Source organism: Mastigoproctus giganteus, chromosome 4, assembly GCF_048544385.1.
Source record: "Mastigoproctus giganteus isolate SK-2022 chromosome 4, ASM4854438v1, whole genome shotgun sequence".
NCBI lineage: Eukaryota > Metazoa > Arthropoda > Arachnida > Uropygi > Thelyphonidae > Mastigoproctus > Mastigoproctus giganteus.
In genome coordinates this window covers 217407386-217427496 of record NC_143578.1, presented here as the reverse complement: position 1 = coordinate 217427496, position 20111 = coordinate 217407386, and the positions used below count along the sequence as shown (strand labels likewise).

Below are 20111 nucleotides of genomic sequence, written 5' to 3'. Positions count from 1 at the left end.
TTTCTGTGGTAATATTACAGATAAATTTGCAGCTGGTGTAGGCGTTGGTACTTTTCATATTCTAAACTTTCCCATGCTGCCTTTTCCTATTCTATTTGACTGTCTAGGCTCTGTATTTACCCACCTCATCCTCCACATGTTATATTTTCTTAATGGCATACACATGTTCATGGTTTCTGTGACTATTGCTTTAAAAGTATTCCATAATTCTAATATACCCCCCCCCCAAAATCCATCCAATTCATAGATGACATGTGGCATCTTAAATTGTCATAGTTCCCCTTTCTGAAATTAAAACTTGTGCCTTTACCTTTAACTACAGGAACTTTTTTATTCATCATCCAAATAATTACTGCATGTTATTACCTGCCAATTGTTCCTGTACTGTAAGCCCTGTGATGTCATCCGATTCATGAGTAATGATGAGGGCTAGAATATTCTTACCCCTAATATTTTCTTTAACATGCTGGCACAAATAATAATCTAGTTTATTTAAAAGTTGTTTCCCACCCACTTATTCCAATAAATTAGTGCAAATTGAAATCACCTATAATTAAGACATTCAAACTTGCTCATCCATTCCATCTACATGTAGAAACTTATCATACTCTTTCAAAATCTTCTTGTCTGTAGATTATTTCCACTCTCATTGTACCTTTGCTTTCAACACAAGCTCTTTTTGCATACAGGCCACTTTTGATAAAAAGCATGATGCCATCACCCCTTCTAAATTTCCTAAATATATTATACACTCCACAGTGAAACTCATAATTCCTAATTTATGGGTAACACCACATTTCCATTATCCCCATTATGTCAGTATTAGTTGTCCTAACCAGGAGTTTGAACTAGTCCATTTTATTGCACAAAACTTCTGACATTACTGTATACATAGTTAAGACTAAGTATTCATTTAGAGTTTATTTCAGACACATACTCTGAACTAACTCACAGCATTTTTCACCATGGTTTAGGCGCCTCCGTAGCCAGGTGGGAAGGAGCAGCAGTGTGTAGCACACGCTTCTTGATTAGACCGGGGTTCGAGCCCGTCACCACCAAATACGGAGAATGCGGAAAGGTCAGGGAATGACCACCGCATATCCCGGAGCAATATGGCCTTAGTTGCTAATGCTCCTAAAACAACAAACAAACAAACAAACAATCACCATGGTTTAGAACTATTATTATTAGAACCAACAAATTGCCAGGTCATGTTCATTTAATATCATTAGTCCCCACATGAAATAATGATCTCTTTACCCTCCCGCTAAAATCTGACTTCTGTTGGTAACATCTCAACTGTTGATTCTGGCAAACACACTCTGGTTCTAGTTCACTTATCTTTATTCCAGAAAATGTTACCCATTTCCCTGACCGTTTGCCAATAAAACTAGATCTTGAATCATAACAGCATGAACCTGATTACTCTGTAATTGGCCTGAATAGTGGGTGCATCAATTGGCAAGTCACAAGATACCCAAATCCAGACGAATTCCCAATTACATTTGTTTTTAGAGAAAGCACCTGTTTCTTCAGCGACTGAAGTTCTACTACTCCACCAAGTTTTAATTTGAGATCACTACACTCCTTACACTGGGTCAAAGAAAAGAACTGTCAGCTGAGCTTGGTTTGTCTACTAGGCTGACTATAGAATACACAGCACAGGCTACATACAAACTCGTGATGCACACCACAAATGCCCACAGGCATTTTCACCTGAGTCATGATATCCTTGGATATACTGAAAGTGGATATCTTTGACCCCACTGATGGTATCTTTACCTTGTCGTAGTAGTGGGGCTTGCGTGCCTCAATGATCTACAGAGCTATGCTGGTGGGCCTCCCAAGCCAGAAAGGTTTGTAGCTAGAGACCACACAAAATAAAGATGCCCTGGTCCTCCAGGTTGGGGGTTGATGCAATGGGCCAGCCCTGCATTCATCATAAAATATTCTTTCAATGCTAAAAGACCTAACAGAGAGGAAGGGGGAAAAAAAAAAAAAAAAAAAAAAAAACTGACAGACAAATAGGAATCAAACTGGCAAACGGAAAAGGATTATGAATTTTGGCTGCTGGAATGTACAAGGAGTTAGCACAAAACAAGATGGAATTGGGAAAATATAAATTGGATGTGGTGGTCTTAACTGAAACAAAGAAGAAAGGGAGAGGTGAAGAAATGACTGGAGAATATATTTTCTTTTGGTCTGGTGTTGCCCAAAATGTAAGAGCTAAGGCAGGGGTGGCTGAACTTATTCACAAGAATCTCAGAAAGTTTATTGAAAAATAGTTTTGTTGATGAAAAAATCATGGCCCTTGAAATTAAAATATATGGAAGAGAAATTACTATTATTGGGGTATATGCTCCTAATAATGAGTCCCCTACAGATATTAAAGATTTCTGGGAAAACCTGAGAGAAGTAATAGAAGCAATTCCACGTTGTAGAGAGAGTCATAATGGGGGATTTGAACTCTAGAGTGGGACAAGCTGCAGACAATAAAGTAGTGGGAAGACACGCAGAAAGTGTAAAGAATGAAGAGAGATTGATAGAACTTTGCTCTCAGTGAGGATTAGTAACACTTTCTTCCAACATAGACATTCACAAGTTCACATGGTTCCAAGAAACAAAAGGACTAAAATCAAAAACTGGTTATGTGATCACTAAACAACAAAGCACAATTTTTGTCTGTAATGTTACGGCCCAGAGAGGAGCATATTGTGGCTCTGATCACTTTTCGGTGAAGGCTATGTTGTCATTCCCATGGATGTGTCAAAACAGGAAGGAGAAAAGGAAGAAAGACCTTGAGAGCAGTGAACAACTTAACACCGAAAGATTCAATGTGAACTCACTAAAACATGAGAGCACTAGGGGCTTGTATCAACAAAGATTACATCAAGAATTAGATGAAACCTATGGGGAGAGTGCAAAAGATATATATGAATACCTAAAGGACACAGTGAAGAAAATTGCTGGAGAAGCAATAGGAAAATCTCAAAAGATGAAACAAAATGATTGGCTGAACATGGAAATTAAGGAATTAATAGAGGAGAAAAAGGGAGCATACCCAAATATGGCTAAGCTCAAAAAGTGAAGTTCATAGAAAAATATATAAAGAAAAAAAAATAAGGAAGTACATATGGAAGTCATCAAGGCAAAGAACGAGTCCTGGGATAGAGCATGTGCCGAGGTGAACAGCAAACCAGGATGTACAAGATTTGAGGAGGTGAGAGTATTGAACATCCAAATTAAGGAAGTGGAAATAAAAATGGAAAAGCACCAGGCCCAGGTGGAATTAACATGGAGCTGCTTAAATATGGAAGTCGAAATGTTATAAATCTACTAACTTGATTTTTCAACAAATTATGTGATGGCGGAGAAATACTAGATGAGATGACAATCGGATATATTAATTTTCAAGAAAGGTGACAGAAGATGCTCCAACTATAGAGGAATCTGTGTTATGAGCTCTATTGCTAAACTATTTGGAAAAGTGATGAAATCAAAACCGGAAAGAGTTATTTCTGAGGAACAGTGTGGCTTTTCAACTGGATGCTCATGTATAGATCATTTATTCACTGTTAAGCAAATTCCGGAAAAATGTCAGGCTACAAACCAAGATGTAAGTATGCTGTTCATAGACTTAAAGAAAGCATATCATAATGCACCAAGGAATCTTCTGCAAAAGGCTATGGAAAAAATGTTAATAAGCCAAACCATTAATTGAAATAATTAAATAATCTACAAAAACAATACATGCCATATAAAAAATGGTTCAAAAATATCTAGAAAATTTAAGACTTCCAAAGGACTACTGCAAGGATGCTGTTTGTCACCTACTTTGTTTAAGCTGTTCCTGGAAGTTGTTCTAAAGACCATGGTCACAGAAGTGCAGTACAATGGGTGTTGCCCTTGGTCAAAATAAGTACCTTTACAATCTACTGTTTGCAGACGACCAAGTTGTGGTAGCACAGGACAATGATGATGTAAATTACATGGGCAGAAAGTTACTAGAAAAATATAAAAGTTGGGGACTGACAGTTAATTTTAATAAGACAGAGTACATGAATCGGAGTGAGGAGGTTCTGGATTTAGATGGAATAGAGGTGAAAACTGTACAGAATTTAAATACCAGGGTGCAATTATTCAGGCTGACGGATCATCTGCACAGGAAATTGAGAAGACTGGGTGAAGGTAGAAAGGTCATAGGAATGCTTAATTCTGTGCTATGGAATAAAAATATTATTAACAAAACTAAACATCAAATATATAACGCAATATTACAAAGTGTTTTATTATATGGATGTGAGACTTGGACTTTAACTGGAAGACAAAAAAATAAACTACTGGCCATTGAGATGGATTTTTGGCAAAGATTGGCAAGAAAGTCTAGGACTGAAAAAGTTAGAAATAACATAAGGAATACAATGAATGTCCAAAAAACCATCATTAATAAAATAGAGGAGAAAATATTGGAATGGTTTGACCATGTGAAGAGAATGGATGTCGACAGAGTGCCCAGAGGAGTCGTGGAGTAGGAAAAAGAGAGGAAGACCAAGAAGAACGTGGATAGAGGGTGTGAGAGTAGTCATGAATAGAAGAGGACTGGAGGTGGATGGAGATTGGGAAGATAGAAGAAAATGGAAAAAAAAAGAATAAAGGAATGACTTTTCGATGTTAGTTTGAGGAGAACCATTGTAATAACGGAATAAATCCTAAGGAGGAGGATATCTTTGAACTCAAGAAAGATATTACAAAATTAAAATTTACAATATCAACACAGAAATCAAAACTTTATGTGCTAGTGAAGTTAAAATTAAGCTACTGAAGTTACTGGAAAGAATGTAACTTAGCAGGAAATACTTGAGAAAAGTTAAGAATTAAATTTAAAAATTAGAGAAAGTAAATATAAACAAATTTGAACAAAAAAACTTTGTCCACTAGACACCTGTTCTTAATCTCTTCAGTTAATCTGCTGGGGCCAACTTAAAAAACATGCCTGCTTTCTTCAACTGCTTGCTGTAGAAGATGTGTACAGCAGAATGTGAAATAGTATCCCTTCACTTGTGATTTTTACACTAACATTACTACCTATCTGAATCAGAGATGGGCAAGTTACTCAGATTTAGATAAATCAGCAGGAATACATACAGCCCTCCCTCCCAAAGTACATAGCACTTGTTGAAGATTATCAGTAACTTATCTAGGGCTAGTAAATGGTAGGCACAACTATTATGAACATGTAACTGCGTGCTACTGTGTTTTATAATTTATCTGAGAGGTAACTTTTAATGTGAGTGATTGATACCATTGTACTCCTCACAGTCTGATCATCTGATAGATATATGTATTTCATCTTTAATATCCCATCACATTGCTGATCCAGGCTGTCTGACCAAAGTTACTATATTATTCCATAAATCTTGCTGTGAAAAGGAAAATCTCAGCAATTCATCTGTGTTAAAACAGGACTGAATGTTTATGTGATTGTCCACCAGCTGTGAGCAAAAAAAAAAAAAAAAAAAAAAAAAAACCCCAAGAATTACTTCTTAAACTGGTGTACAAAACAGTTAACATTGAAACAATAAGCTCGCTCGATGTTGTTATTGTTGTTGTTGTTGTTGTTTGGTTTTTTTAGGAGCATTAGCAACTAAGGCCATATTGCTCCGGGAATATGCGGTGGTCATTCCCTGACCTTTCCGCATCCTCCGTATTTGGTGGTGACGGGCTCGAACCCCGGTTTAATCAAGAAGCGTGTGCTATGCACTGCTGCTCCTTCCCACCTGGCTACGGAGGCGCCCATAGCTCGCTCGAGTAATTATCATTCACCCTTTTTATGAGTGGCAGAGTATTAGGTCATGTCAGCTCCACAGAATCAACTTGCATTACTCATGTCCAGCTGACTCAACATGATCATAATATGCACAATGACCTCCAAACAGCATCCTAATAACAGTATGCTGCATGCTCTAGCAGCTTGTATGCCACAGTGTCCCTAAACCTACATTGGAATTCCTCATGCAGTACCCCTTATTTTGATGTACTAAAATGCACAAAGCCTTTGGAATAAGACTAAAACAATTTAATAAATCTTTGTATATGGAAATATTGATGTTCCTTGTTACTGACATATGGCTGCTGGAGCCTGAATAGCAGGATGGCAGGTTATGGGGGCAGCATTTACCTATAGAAAAAGTGAGTGAGGCCATGGTATAGCAATATTTTTTAACAAATTAAAATTAATTGACAGTAAATCCAGAGAAACATCTCATTATGAGGCCCTAATGGTAACAATATAAACCACAAAACTCTGTAATTGACTGAACTATCTATATTCTAGAAGCACTGACATGTTCTCCCATGAGTAGAAGTAGAAAACTAGACAATGAATAATCTACATCCACCAGCTGCACATGCTCAGCAGAGCATGTGTATGAACAAATCAAAATACAGGCAGAATAATTAGTCACAATGCCCCATGTGACTGGTGCCACCCCTAAAATTACCTTTGGCTCTGATTAAGATCCCCTATACTAAAGCATGTCCTAGACCCATGTGGCCCCAATTCTTGAAGTGGATGAACATAATTGCAGAATATGCTTCCTCAAAAAAAAAAAATAATAATAATAAATTCTCAAGCCAATAGAGCTGCAAGAGTGACTAGATCACATCACTAGATTTGAAGCTGTCAATGAACAATTTGATCAGCCATGCCCACCCCATGACTCACTGCAATATGATACTTTGCACTTAACTTAAAAGTGTATCAGGCATCAATTCACTGCCAATCTTTGCAACAGCAGACTCTGATCAAATTCCACAACTTACACAAGTGTTTAAACCCTTCACACATTGAAACCTCTTCTGATGATATGTAATGCCATCTTGATAAAATAAGTCTTCCTATCAGGATGGAATAGCTACTTAATCAGGCTGCACACAAAACTGTATAATCTATCTGAGGCCGAACAATTTCAGCAAATCTCAGATGAATAGGTAGCCTAAACTTTGAGAAAATCCAGCCATCATACTGACAGTATAAGCCATCTCAAACCCATTATACACTTTCAAATCACTAAAACCCATGCTTGCAACAACCAGTACCATCTTGTTTTCCTTTGAACGTAGGGAGGAGCTTGCAGTCACCTATTTAGACATTGAGGTGGCATCTGATGCTCTCCAAGTGGCAACCCTCACGTTCTATAATGTTCTGGGAGATTGCTCAAGTTTTTCTTCTCTCTTTTGCAATAAAATCACCCAATTAAATGCAAATGGTAAAGTCTTTATTAGAGTTATTGGTACTGTGGTCCCTGAGGAAGACGTTCTTTCCTGGGTTATTATTCATGGGAGTCGCTTCACCATAGAATTTGCAGCAGTTATGCTGATGATTTAAAAACTGAAAATTTAAAAATTTAAAAGCTGAAAATTTAAAACTCTCACCTCAATCACTCCAAACATGGAATATAATAAACATCAATCTTATAAAAATTGTTTACCTTCTGGTTGACATGAAGGTAGCTCGGCCTTTGTGTAAACCCGATGAAAGTTACCTTCTCACTTAGTGGTCACTTCAACCACAGACAACATTTTGATCTAGTCTCAAACCTACACAGATCTCAAGGTAACATTTGATCTAAACTTCAGCATTCTGATAACCTCGCATCATAGGCAGCCAGTCTACGATAGACTGCTTAGCAGCACCTCTTATACATCAAAGATCCTACAGTAATCAGGTTACAACATAAAGAACCACAAATGGTTCATATTTAGGGTCAATGTAAATTCTTTAAATGTAGATTTCTTGTTTATACAAGCTTAATGTACTGATTATCAATTTTACACATATTCCCCCCATCCCCAACTTATGTATCACCCATTAGAGAGAATTCTCTAATGGGTGATACATATTAATTAATCATATCCTGTAGTTTAAGACATTATTGCTTTCTTAATATCACAATGAATTTTATGAAACCAAACTGGTTAGAACATTTTATTCATATACTATTAACCCCTAACATTCTCTTGATGTGAACCATTGCCAACTATCTATATGAACTCTTACTAGTACAATAAAGATCCCCCCCCCCACACACATCAATTAATATATAGAATCCATTTAATCTTGCAATTGTGGTATAGGTTCCCCAGTCAGCATTAAAATGGTGGCACATGATTGCATACTTTTGCCAATATTTATGATATAATCATATTAATGTTTATAATCATGATCATAATAAGTACTACCAGAAATGTTTTATTAATTAGGAACAGCAGAAGTTCTCTTCCACTGAAATTTTTTCCAAACTTACCTCCTCAGGATCCCGGTAGAAATAAAGATCTACAACAACATCCCACTTGATTTCTCGGCTAATAGCCCCCTTCATTCTCAAAACTTCACGTGCTAGGAACCACCACATGAGACCAATTGAATGAACACCCTGCATGCATAAAATCAGCCAATTAGTAAATTAATGAAAATTCTGCGATACTCTGGAAAATATCTATTGAAATATATGATAATACTTTTCCTATAGAACTGAAGCTTTGAGTCTTTTATTGTGTTAGGGTTCTGTTTAAACATCATCTTTTAAATAAATAAAAAAAAAAAAGATTTGTTATTCATGGCAATGTTACTTCAATTTTGACATGATATCCCCAAAGAAATTAATTCTGCACATTTTAATATACATCAGTGATGGGATTCTAAAGCCAAAAACGTTGTTCTATTTGTTCACGCATCCATTCAGATGAAAGTGGGCATTACTGGCTGTGACTTAAGAGATAGTACATTCAGATCTTCTTACAGTGTATTTCAGGATCTGAAAACCTGGAACTGGGAGGATTTTGATCACTCACTAAGCAGTGCAAAATGTTCCCTATGATTTCCACCTGTTCAGAAGTTTAATTAAAGACATATTTTAAAGGCAATCTACTTTTCAAACCAATGGTATTGGAAATTTTATTGTAGACTATGACAAGTGCCCAAATGAATTGGGTGATCATTTGGAAAATCATTTTCTGAAGTTTTCTGAGCAATGCAGACAGGCTGCCAGAGCAGGTCATGGGGTTTTGTCAATGATATACAAGAATTTTGCCAGCAGGGAAAAGGAGGTGATTATCCCTTTGTATAAGACAATGGTTAAGCCATGCCTTGATTACTGCATACAGGTCTGGAGGCCTCATTTTAGGGAGTATGCAGATTTGCTTGAGTGTGTACAGAGAAGGGCAACAAGATTGGTGAGGAGAACGAAGGGGGTACTCTTACCAAGAGAGAGTTAAGTTCTGCAAATTGCAGCAGCTGGAGACTAGGCACCTGTGAGGTTGTTGTTTTGGTTTTTAGGAGCATTAGCAACTAAGAACACATTGCTCAGGGGATATGTGGTGGTCATTCCCTGACCTTTCCGCATCTTCCGTATTTGGTGGTCATGGGGTCGAACCCCGGTCTAATCAAGAAGCGTGTGCTGCACTGCTGCTCCTGCCCACGGAGGTGCCACCTGTGAGGTGATCTGATTGAGGTGTATAAGGCTTTGAATGGGTTGAGCATGCTGAATTCTGATGGGATTCTTCTGCTTGCTCAGATTAAGAACCTAAGGAAATGGACAAACTTTTAGAGGGAATAAATGTGAATTTTTTTTTTTTTTTTTTTTTTGGCTGATGCTATATACACTGTGCTGCCACTTTATTAGGTACACCCCTGCTGTGCACACAAATGGTTTGTCCCACAACTTTGCAAGTCACATGACCACAGTTGTGGATATAAATGCAGCAGAACAACCTTTCTAGTATCAGTTAAGCAAAGAAACCATAGCAAGAATGTGGAAAAGGAGTGTTCTAACAGGCTTCGAATGTAGCATGCTAGTATGTGCAAGGCGTGCTGGAAAAAGCATCTCTGAAAGGGCAGTTCTCCAGAACTTTTCACGCACCACAGTTTCAAGGGTGTATCGAGAATGGTGCAACACACAAAAAACACTCAACAGCACTCCTGTGGAAGAAAATTGCTTGTTGGTGAGAGAGGTCAGAGGAGGATGGTTAGAATTGTGCAAGCAAACAGACGGGCCACAATGTCACACATCACGTCAGAATACAACCTTGGTGCACAGAACAAAATATCGCAATGGACCACTAGTTGCACTTTGTCGCGAATGGGCTACAACAGCCGATGGCCACATCACGTACCTTTGTTATCAATGAAGAACAAGAGAGCATGCCTCCTGTGTGCACAGCAACACCAGCACTGGGCTATCGAGGATTGAAAAACAGTTGTTTGATCTGACGAGTTGAAGTTCCTGGTGCATCATGTTGATGGAAGGCTCAGAATTTGGCAAAAACAACACGAATCCATGGACCTGTCATGTCTGACGACTACTGTGCAAGGTGATGGGGGCAGTGTTATGGTGCAGGGAATGTTTTCTTGGCGAACGTTGGGTCCACTGATACCCATAGATTCACATCTGAATACCACATCGTACCTAAACATCATTGCTGACCAAGTGCATCTGCTCATGTTGACAGTTTATCCTCAGTCGGATTGTTACTTCCAGCAGGATAATGCACTGGTGCACAAAGCCCGAATCACTATGGAATGGTTACAGGAACATGATAATGACATTTCTTTGCTGCAGTGGCCCATTCAGTCTGCGGATCTCAATCCTATTGAACATCTTTGGGATGAGCTGGAAATGGCTGTTCGCTGTAAGCCTACACCTCTGTCAAATCTCAAGGAACTGCGTTACACACTCATGTCTGCATGGTACTCCATTCTTGCACATTTTCAGCATCTTGTTCAATCCATGCCTAGACGAATTCGGGCTGTTTTGAAGGCTAAAGGAGGCTCAACACGCTACTAGGTAGGTGTACCTAATAAAGTGGCAGCACAGTGTATATATGCTTGCTTTCTTGCATCACATGCCTCTTTTACTATTACTATCAGTTGATATGTCCAGCCATTTGTAAGCACTGTTCCCCACCACATCATCTTTGATAACACCCTCATAAAAAAAAGGCTCATGGAAAGTTACCCTAGTTCTCAGAAATCTTGTGTTCAGATATTTTTAACATCAAAGTGGAAAAGTTGGATACAGAAACAATTTACACTCATTTTGCAGTAGTGAATTAAAACTTTTAATTTCACTACAAACATATTAAAATGAAATTAAATGTACAAAGAACAAACATTGATTGGATGTGACATCTGCTAACTGCAGCATCAAATTTGTAAATGAGTTGGTTTATTATTTAATTGCAGGCATTGAAGTAATTAGATGTTTTTCTGTTTTATGTCTTGGGGAAGCTCTGCTCCCACCACTGACTGTGACAGGTCTTACTGAACTACATCAGAGAGGATAGTCTCAATTAGCAATAATGTACTAAATGGTGAATAGTTTGACCAACAGCACTGATCCTTAGATGGATCAGGTGTCACTAGACAGGGAGGCAGCACTAGCATTTCCTGTCTATGACTACTGCATTGCTTGCAGTAGATGGAGAATTTATTAGAGTTGGAGCTGAAGAACATAGGACATGGTTAGCCAAAATCTAATTAAAGTTAGATTTTGGCTAAACCATGTTCTCCAAACTAGTAACAACATTCATAGATAAAGGATGAAGAGGTCCTGCATAGTACGATTCTGCTGCCCAATGCAAAAGTGGTTTAAACATGAAGCCTGCAGAGTGGAAGGGCAAACCATAATGAACTGCTTGATGGGTAAAAGCCTTTCGATGTCAGAGACGTGTAATGAGCAACAAATCCTGTAGTGTTTGACCTCCCACTGAAGAATGCAGAGTAAAAGTTAAATGACTTCACTCTGAAAGGTAACAAGTAGAAGACGAATTTTTACACAACAACAGAAAGCTGGAGAAGAATAGAAGGCAGTGGACTGTTTGCACAGAGAAAATAATACATTATGTTGGACTCTGATCTATGAACCTGAATTGAAATGGCAAACCAATGAGTTGTACCAGTGAGGTCTCCTTGGCTGTAAGAACCAGCCAGAAAGAACCAGCAACATGCAATTTTATTTAAAAAAAAAAAACTGCATTTAATATGTACTGCAATCTATTAATAAAAGGTCAAACAATGGTGTACTCCATACAGAATAAAAAACAAGAACCATAAACATTTTTTAAAAAAAAAAAAAAAAAAAAATAATAATAATAATAAAAAAAAATAATTCACATTCTGTTAAAAAGGGTACCACTACAGATGTCAGAAAAATATCCTATGATAGAGCTGACTTATAGAGAGATAACAGCTGTTTAGAAGTGATGCAAAATATCAGAGGGAGAGCCTATCTTTTTTTTTTTTTCTCTCAATGCAGAGGGAGCAATATTTATAATATACATATGCCAAGAAAGATTATAAGTAAAGTTTATCCTATTAAAGATAAGAGTTCTTGATCAGAAACCTGTGTGTTTCTAGCATGTGAAGAGTAGACTTTTTATTTTATTTTTTTTGCAAAGAAGACAGGATTGGAGTTTGACGAAAGATAATTTTAAAATTTTTCTTAATACAATGTTTGTACTGTCACCAGCAAAAAACAAGATTTCCAGTCAGTGGGGGGAAGGCCAGTCATATACAAGAAGAAAAGAGTTGATGAAAGGATAGAACCTCAAGGAGCTCTAGCCTTAACCACAAAGCAGATCCATAAGATGGAAGCCTGTTTACAAGGCCTTTAAGCCAAACACAACCAAAAGGATTCGAAATGTTGAGAGAAACTGCTTGAGTTTCAGGCTCAAAAATAATGGTTTTAATTAATTTTTACCAAATATCCTAGCATGGGTCCTTGTGGTTGTCACAGACATTCTCTCAGATATGCCAGACAAGCTGTACTTGCTACCTGGGAGTCTAAAACGCTGATGGCACTGATATTCGGGTGACACTCAAGTCAAGTGGACCCAATTTCGGCGAAGTCCGGACGGTCTGTGACAGCCAAATCCTCTGCTTGCACCTTCACTATGGTGGGACTGTTAGTAATCCTGGGTATAACCTCCATGCACAAGTACATGGTGGGTGACCACCCAGGTGTGAACCAACATAAGCAGGGGTCGAGGTGTGGCGCCCACACCACATGGAGGAACGCCGCCCCTCTATGTTACCAGGCAGTACTACTAGGTGGTAGATGACTCTCATCAACCGGTGAAATACCACCACTTTGCTTACTGGAGGCTTGAAGTGGTGGAACCCATGTTTAGTCTCTAGAGCTAAGTTCCGGTCAACCCTTCCCTATCTCTTCCATCATGCAGTATGATCGATGACTTTTGAGGTTATGATGAACGTCGTGACGAGATCCAATATTCCTTACATTTCGAGGGTACAGCTCTAAAACAGTGTTCGCAGGTTGGCCGCTAGTTAGTACACTGGACCGAACCTATTGGTAACTCTCTAGGAGGCTTCCGGATCAGCTAGTGTATAATCTTGCTACCTCTACTCTGCCAGATAGTGACTGGAGGGAGTCCGAGTAGTGTGTATGCGGGGAGCATTGTCGAGGCCACGTTATGTCAAGGATCTGGGTATATTCTTACCACGTGTACGCCATATCCAAAAATTTCATTACTTCATACAGCATGTCCCACCCACTTTTTCTTACTATTGAATACACCATGAATTGTCAAACTAATAGAGCAAGCTTATCTGCGAAAAGATCTAAACCTCCCAAGCACTTCCTAATTTATTTCACAAATATACGTGGTCTCAATTCTAATCTCAACGATGTCCATTTCCACTTGCAGTCTGCCAAACCCCATGTACTTTTTCTGACAGAATCCCAGTTATCGCTTGATTCAACTACTGCTCATCTCAGATGCCCAAATTATTCGCTGTACGATTCCTTTCACCTCAAAGGTGGTACTTGTGCATATGTCCGTTCTGATATTCCCTGTCAGAGACTTGGCAATTTGGAATCTCCTCTCTTTGATCTTCTCTGGCTTAAAATTTCTCTACCTCGTGTCAACATCTGTTGTCTCTACCGTTCTCCCAACTCCACTAATCACTTGGAGCTCTTTGACTTCCTCTCTTTGCAACTTGACTTTCTCCTGTCCAACTTTTCTAACAGTGAGGTAATTTTCCTTGGTGATTTTAATGTTCACAAGTCCAGCTGGCTTCCGTTTTCTAGTCGCACTGACCCAGCAGGTCGAGATGCTGAGGCTTTTGCAATTACTAATGACCTAGCACAGATTGTTCATTTACCTACAAGAATACCGGACAATCCTAATCATACAGCTAATACGCTCGATCTTTTTCTCACAAACAACCCTTCTAAGTACACGGTTGAAGTGAGAGGTCCTTTAGGCACTTCAGATCACAACTTGGTGATTGTGTCTTCTCCAATGGAACCTTTATCTCATGGCTATTCCCAACCTCATGTTGTTTGGCATTACAAGAATGCAAAATGGGATGACCTGCGAGTCTTCTTTTCCTTGGTCAGATTACTGTTTCAAAACTTCTGATGTCAACGTTTGCTCAGATCGTGTCAGTGAAATTATTCTTGCAGGAATGGAATCCTTTATCCCACACTCCACTTTAAAATCTCGTCCTTTATCTAAACCTTGGTTTTCCAATAAATGTGCTAAGGCTGTTCAAGAGAAGAATGTTGCATATTGTAATTGGCTTATTTCTAATTCTTCAGTTTCATTTTCTGCCTACACCAAAGCTCGCAACAATTGTAAAGCAGTTATTAATCAGTCCAAACTAGAGTTTGAACAGGCTAAGAGTAGAAAACTTGCTTCTTGCCCTAATGGTAGCCGAACATTCTGGTCTCTTGCCAAAGCTATTGGCCGCAACTTTTGCCCATCTCTGCTCCCACCTCTGTCCAAACCAGATGGTTCTGTTGTCACTTCAGCCAAGGATAAAGCTGACCTGCTAGCATCCCATTTTTCTTTCAACTCGTGCATTAACGATCTTGGTACCCTTCCCACTATTCCCAACACACTCCATTCAATGCCTCCTGCGTTCTTCCGTCAAAAGGATGTCAGAAGGATTTTGATGAATCTTGATGCTAAGAAAGCTCCAAGTCCCAATGGTATTTCTCCACTTGTTCTCAAAACCTGTGCTCCTGAACTTACTCCTATTCTTTGCCGCCTTTTTTCACTTTCTTATTCCAAAGGTGTTTTTCCTTCTGCTTGGAAATTTGCTCATATCCAGCCAGTTCCTAAAAAGGGTGACAAAAATCCCTCCCATCCAATTATCGTCCCATTGCAATCACTTCTACTCTTTCTAAAGTAATGGAGAAATCAATTAACCGCCAACTCTTAAACTACCTAGAAACCTTCCGTCTGATCAACGATCGCCAGTATGGATTCCGTCAGTTTCGATCCACTGGTGATATTCTGGGTTATGTTACCCATTTATGGACTAATTCAATGGAAAGGTTCGGTGAAACACAAGTAGTTGCTCTTGACATCTCAAAGGCTTTTGATCGTGTTTGGCATAAAGGTCTTCTTAACAAGCTTCCATCTTATAGTTTGCCAACTGTTTTTAGTAATTGGTTTCTAGTTTTCTCTCTGATCGCTCACTGAGGGTGATGGTAGATGGCTGTGTCTTCTAACTTCTCCACTAATGCCAGTGTTCCCCAAGGTTCAGCTCTTTTCCCCACTCTTTTTCTCTTGTATATTAATGACCTTCTTCCATTGACTGGAAATCCTATCCATAGTTTTGCCGACGATAGCACATTGCATTCCACTTTCCATTTTGAGAAACCTTGTCCTGCTGAATCAGCTCCAACTTCTCGAAAATCTGCTACCAATTCCTTAAATGCCAATCTTCAGGTAATTCTCCAGTGGGGCAAAGAGAACTTAGTTGATTTCAACCCTTCTAAAACTCAGTCTTGTCTTATATCTCGCAAAAAGGATTCTTCTGCTCCTATGCTTATCTTTAGTGACACTCCGATTTCTAGGCAAAATGATATATCTCTTTTGGGGATTACCCTGACTTCTAATCTCTCTTGGCACAAGCACATTACAAATATTGCTTCCTCTGCATCTAAAAAACTTGGTTTTCTCTTTCGCTCTCTGCGTTAATTTTCTTCCAAACAGCTGCTCACTCTGTATAAATCGCAAATCCGCCCTGCCATGGAATATTGTTCCCATATCTGGGGTGGTGCCCCCAAAACCTCTCTCAGGCTTCTTGATTCCATTCAGAAGACAGCAGTTAGGTTAATTAATAATTCAGATCTAAAAGAGTCTCTCCACTCGCTTTCTCATAGACGTACTGTTTCTGCTGCATGCCTCTTCTACAGATACTTCCATGGGCACTGTTCTTCTGAATTGGCTTCTATAATTCCTGCTCGCTCTTTTCAAAACAGTCCAAACATGTGCCGCCACCAGCCAACATCCATTTACTGTCCAACTTCAAACCCACAGAACCAACTTTTCATCTTCCTCATTTATTTATTCAACTGCCGTTTTCTGGAACAACCTTCCTTCATACGTATTTCCTGAAAATTACAATCTACAGAAGTTCAAGTCCAGTGTCAACAAATATCTTCTTTCATCTTCTCAACCTCCAACCCAAGCACGGTACTAAGTACTATAGGTTCTAATACCTCTCGTGTTTGGGGTTCACATAAAAAAAAAAAAAAAAAAATTTGCCTCTGCCCAATAGAATACCAGGTATTTCTTAAAAACAGTTTACTGTTAATAAGATGTCAATTAGTTCCAGTATATTTTTAATGTATTTTTAGTGAAATGCTTAATGTATAATCTTCTTTCAAAATATTTTTGATGGCATTTCTAGCCTTTTCAATCTTTGTCATGCAGCTGGAATTGATTTACAGGGAAGAAAATTTAAGGTGTTATGAATAAATTTTACAATAGCAGTTGTACTATTTAATTTGAAATAGTAGCAAGTATTTTAATACTTATGGAATATTAACAATAGGCAAATTAAACAGGCATTATGACATATTGGATCTGTCAAGTATAACGAAAGGATGGTTATGCTTTATAGTACATAACATTTAGTTTAAAATTTCATTAATAAACAGCTGTTTATGAGCAGTGGCCAGTATAAATGCACCTTTAAGCATTATGAATGACTTTGAGTTAAAGAGTGCACACAGCTTATGTGATCACGGATAGTGATATCATTCAATGTAACGTTATCTCTTTTTATGAAGTCCTGATAAGAGGTATACTAATACTTATTTGGAAAATTAAATGCACAGGGCATAATCCTTATGGGTTTTAATAATTAACTATATAGTATCAGTGTAAATACACCATAGTTAACCCATATCTAGTAGAGGAGACTCCTCTACTAGAGAAGCGTTATTTATTTGAAGTAATGCAATAGTAGCTATCTCGTTGTGAAGGCAACCACATTATGAGATACAATTAAAACGATGCCCTCTACGCTACATACGTAGTTCAAATATATGGTTTAACTATGGTGTATTTACACCATAGTTAACCCATATCTAGTAGAGGAGACTCCTCTACTAGAGAAGCGTTATTTATTTGAAGTAATGCAATAGTAGCTATCTCGTTGTGAAGGCAACCACATTATGAGATACAATTAAAACGATGCTCTCTACGCTACATACGTAGTTCAAATATATGGGTTAACTATGGTGTATTTACACCAATACTATATAACTAATACTTATAAAAAGTGTTTATTTTAATCAGCACTTTGGTTTATGTTATCATATTTTTGCCTTATCACAGTTTACACACATGCAGAGGAAGTGATTACGTAACACCCCAATTTGTTCTTGAACTCCTGAACTGTTATTGATTTTACTTCACTTTGTATAGTTGTCTGTTTTTACTCAGAGAAAGAAATTAATATTTTTTGTTTTGTTTTTAATGGTTTGTAGGGATTTACAGAAATGTTATAATAGTTATATTTCTACTGATTTTCTTGAAGAAACAGTGGATAGTCAAAGTATTTTATATTGCTTGATTTTCTTTCTGTCCACTTCAACCTTATGTACATATTTCGGCATCAATAAACAATGCTGAAAAGCTGCATTCTTGTTTCATCAGTTATTGTTATTAGTTTAGCTGAATTTCAAAGTAATTGCAATAAGTGGCATCCAGTATTTTGTCAAAACTGTAATTTTTTTCAGTTTTTACTGTATCCTATATGCAGACATATAGGAGGTAATTTATAAATACAGTAAAATGCTGTTTTAATAATAATAATAAAAAATAAAAAAAAATCCATGTCAACTCTCATTATTAAAAAAAAAAATAAATGAAAAATAATAATAATAAAAAAGCATTAATAATGAGAGAGGCTATGAGGCATACCTCATTATTAGTGCTTTGTAAATTTTGTTTGAACAAAATAGTAGAACAAAAAAATTCAACACAAAGTTAATGCAGAAATGAATAAACACTAGTTTGGCTTCATCTGAAGCTCATCATCCATTACCTAGAGTGCACTTTATATTTAAATATGGATAAAGGAAAGAAAATGTTAAAATCCAGTACTAAAAAAAAGTTAGTCCCCACTTTCATGCAATTGCACAAATAACTTAAGTTAAAAAAAATAATAATAATAAAAAATAATACTTAAGAGGGCAGCCATCTGTTTGTGGCTACCCTGTACCGTATTTCTGAATGTGTAGCTTATCAAAATTTTATATTCACTGTATTTCTTACAAATAAAATATACCATACTATACCAAAATAATAACTCAGCATAATAACCTCTATAGGACATTTGTCATTTTATTCAGTGACATTCATTAGTAAGAAATTTTTGGCACAACAAAATTATTCATGAAAAGTTTGTTGTAATGAAAATATGCACATGCAAATTTGCATATTCCCATTACAACAAATTCCCAAGTTCCAAATTTCTCAAAAAAAAAAAAATAATAAATAAATAAATAAATAAATAAAATCTAAAATTACTAATTCATTTAAAGATTTAGACCTTTATTAGGAACTATTAAATAAATAGATATAGATTAAGTCTTTATCTGTAGATTACTTACATAAAAAATAAATACTAACCTTATTATTGCCAGGTATGGCAATGTCAACATATCTTAATGGGGAATCTGTGTTGCAAAATGCAATCACTGGAATATTGACATAGGAGGCTTCAGTTAAGGGCTGATGATCCACACGAGGATCTGTCACAATAAGTAGACGTGGCTCACGAAAGGCAACTTGAATTTGGTTGGTAAATGTACCAGGTGTGAAACGACCAGCAATGGCAATAGCCCCAGTAGCTGCAGCAAACTTTAAAATAGCACGCTGTCCATATGGACGGGCTGAGATAACACAGATATCAGAAGGATTGTCAACAGCAACAATTGCTCGAGCTGCCAGGATCAATTTCTCCCATGTTTTCTTCAGATTTATTAAATATACACCTAAAAATATTAAAACATGAATGAATATGACAAGATATGATAAAAATAAACAAAAATATAGACATAGTATAGACACAGACATAGTATCTACTGTGTGTATGTATGTAGAGGGTGATCAAAAGGTTTCAATCTGTTAGGAAAAAGGTCTTCAGCATCAGGAAATCATATCAATAAAATATCCTTGCATCCATCTATGTTCAAGCAATGAAGCATTTCCAATGAATAATTACATAACATGTAGTTTTATTCACTACTCTGCGAATAAAAACCTTGCAAATACAGAGGCTAGGCATGAGTGGGTGAGAAACAGTGTCACGTTATTTTTGGCCAGGGTTTGCTATATATTCGGACTGGCAAGAACATCTTTCTGTCGTGGTGCAGTAACCCAAATGGTAATTTTTCAGAGATTTTTGCTGCACATTTTCCACTACTTGTTATAAAATGATAGGCTTGAACTTTTGAAAATGTGACCCATTTTGACAATTCAAAAAGGCTTTAAAGTTAATTTGAACCAAGGAAAAGGGGGGTTCTCCTGTATTGGAAGTTTTATTTTCGAAAATGATTACATGCCAAATGAAAGTTATTTTTGTATTACCAAAGGAAAAGTAATACATACATCACTGTCTTTATTTCTGATATAAACCACAAACCAAAGGGTAAAAAGCATAAACATAAATAAAAATGAGAATAAAATGTCATTACCAAAATAAATGAAAATAAAATTTTGTAAACGAAATAAAATTACAAGGATTAAAAGGGGGGTTTTAGAAAATGGCTTGTGAACTAGAA

General features: G+C 37.2%; 1 protein-coding gene across 2 annotated transcripts in view; it reads right to left on the bottom strand.

Moving 5' to 3' along the window:
- The window catches only part of LOC150087402 (small ribosomal subunit protein uS2-like), a 67525-nt gene that overhangs the window by 9470 nt on the left and 37944 nt on the right, over window positions 1-20111 (bottom strand). For both annotated transcript variants that reach the window (XM_090372042.1, XM_090372043.1), the window contains 2 exons: window positions 18958-19322; window positions 8307-8435 (listed from right to left, as the gene is read on the bottom strand). In XM_090372042.1, coding sequence (XP_090228168.1) covers window positions 8307-8435; window positions 18958-19322 — 494 coding nt within the window. The remainder of the gene's footprint in view (window positions 1-8306; window positions 8436-18957; window positions 19323-20111) is intronic.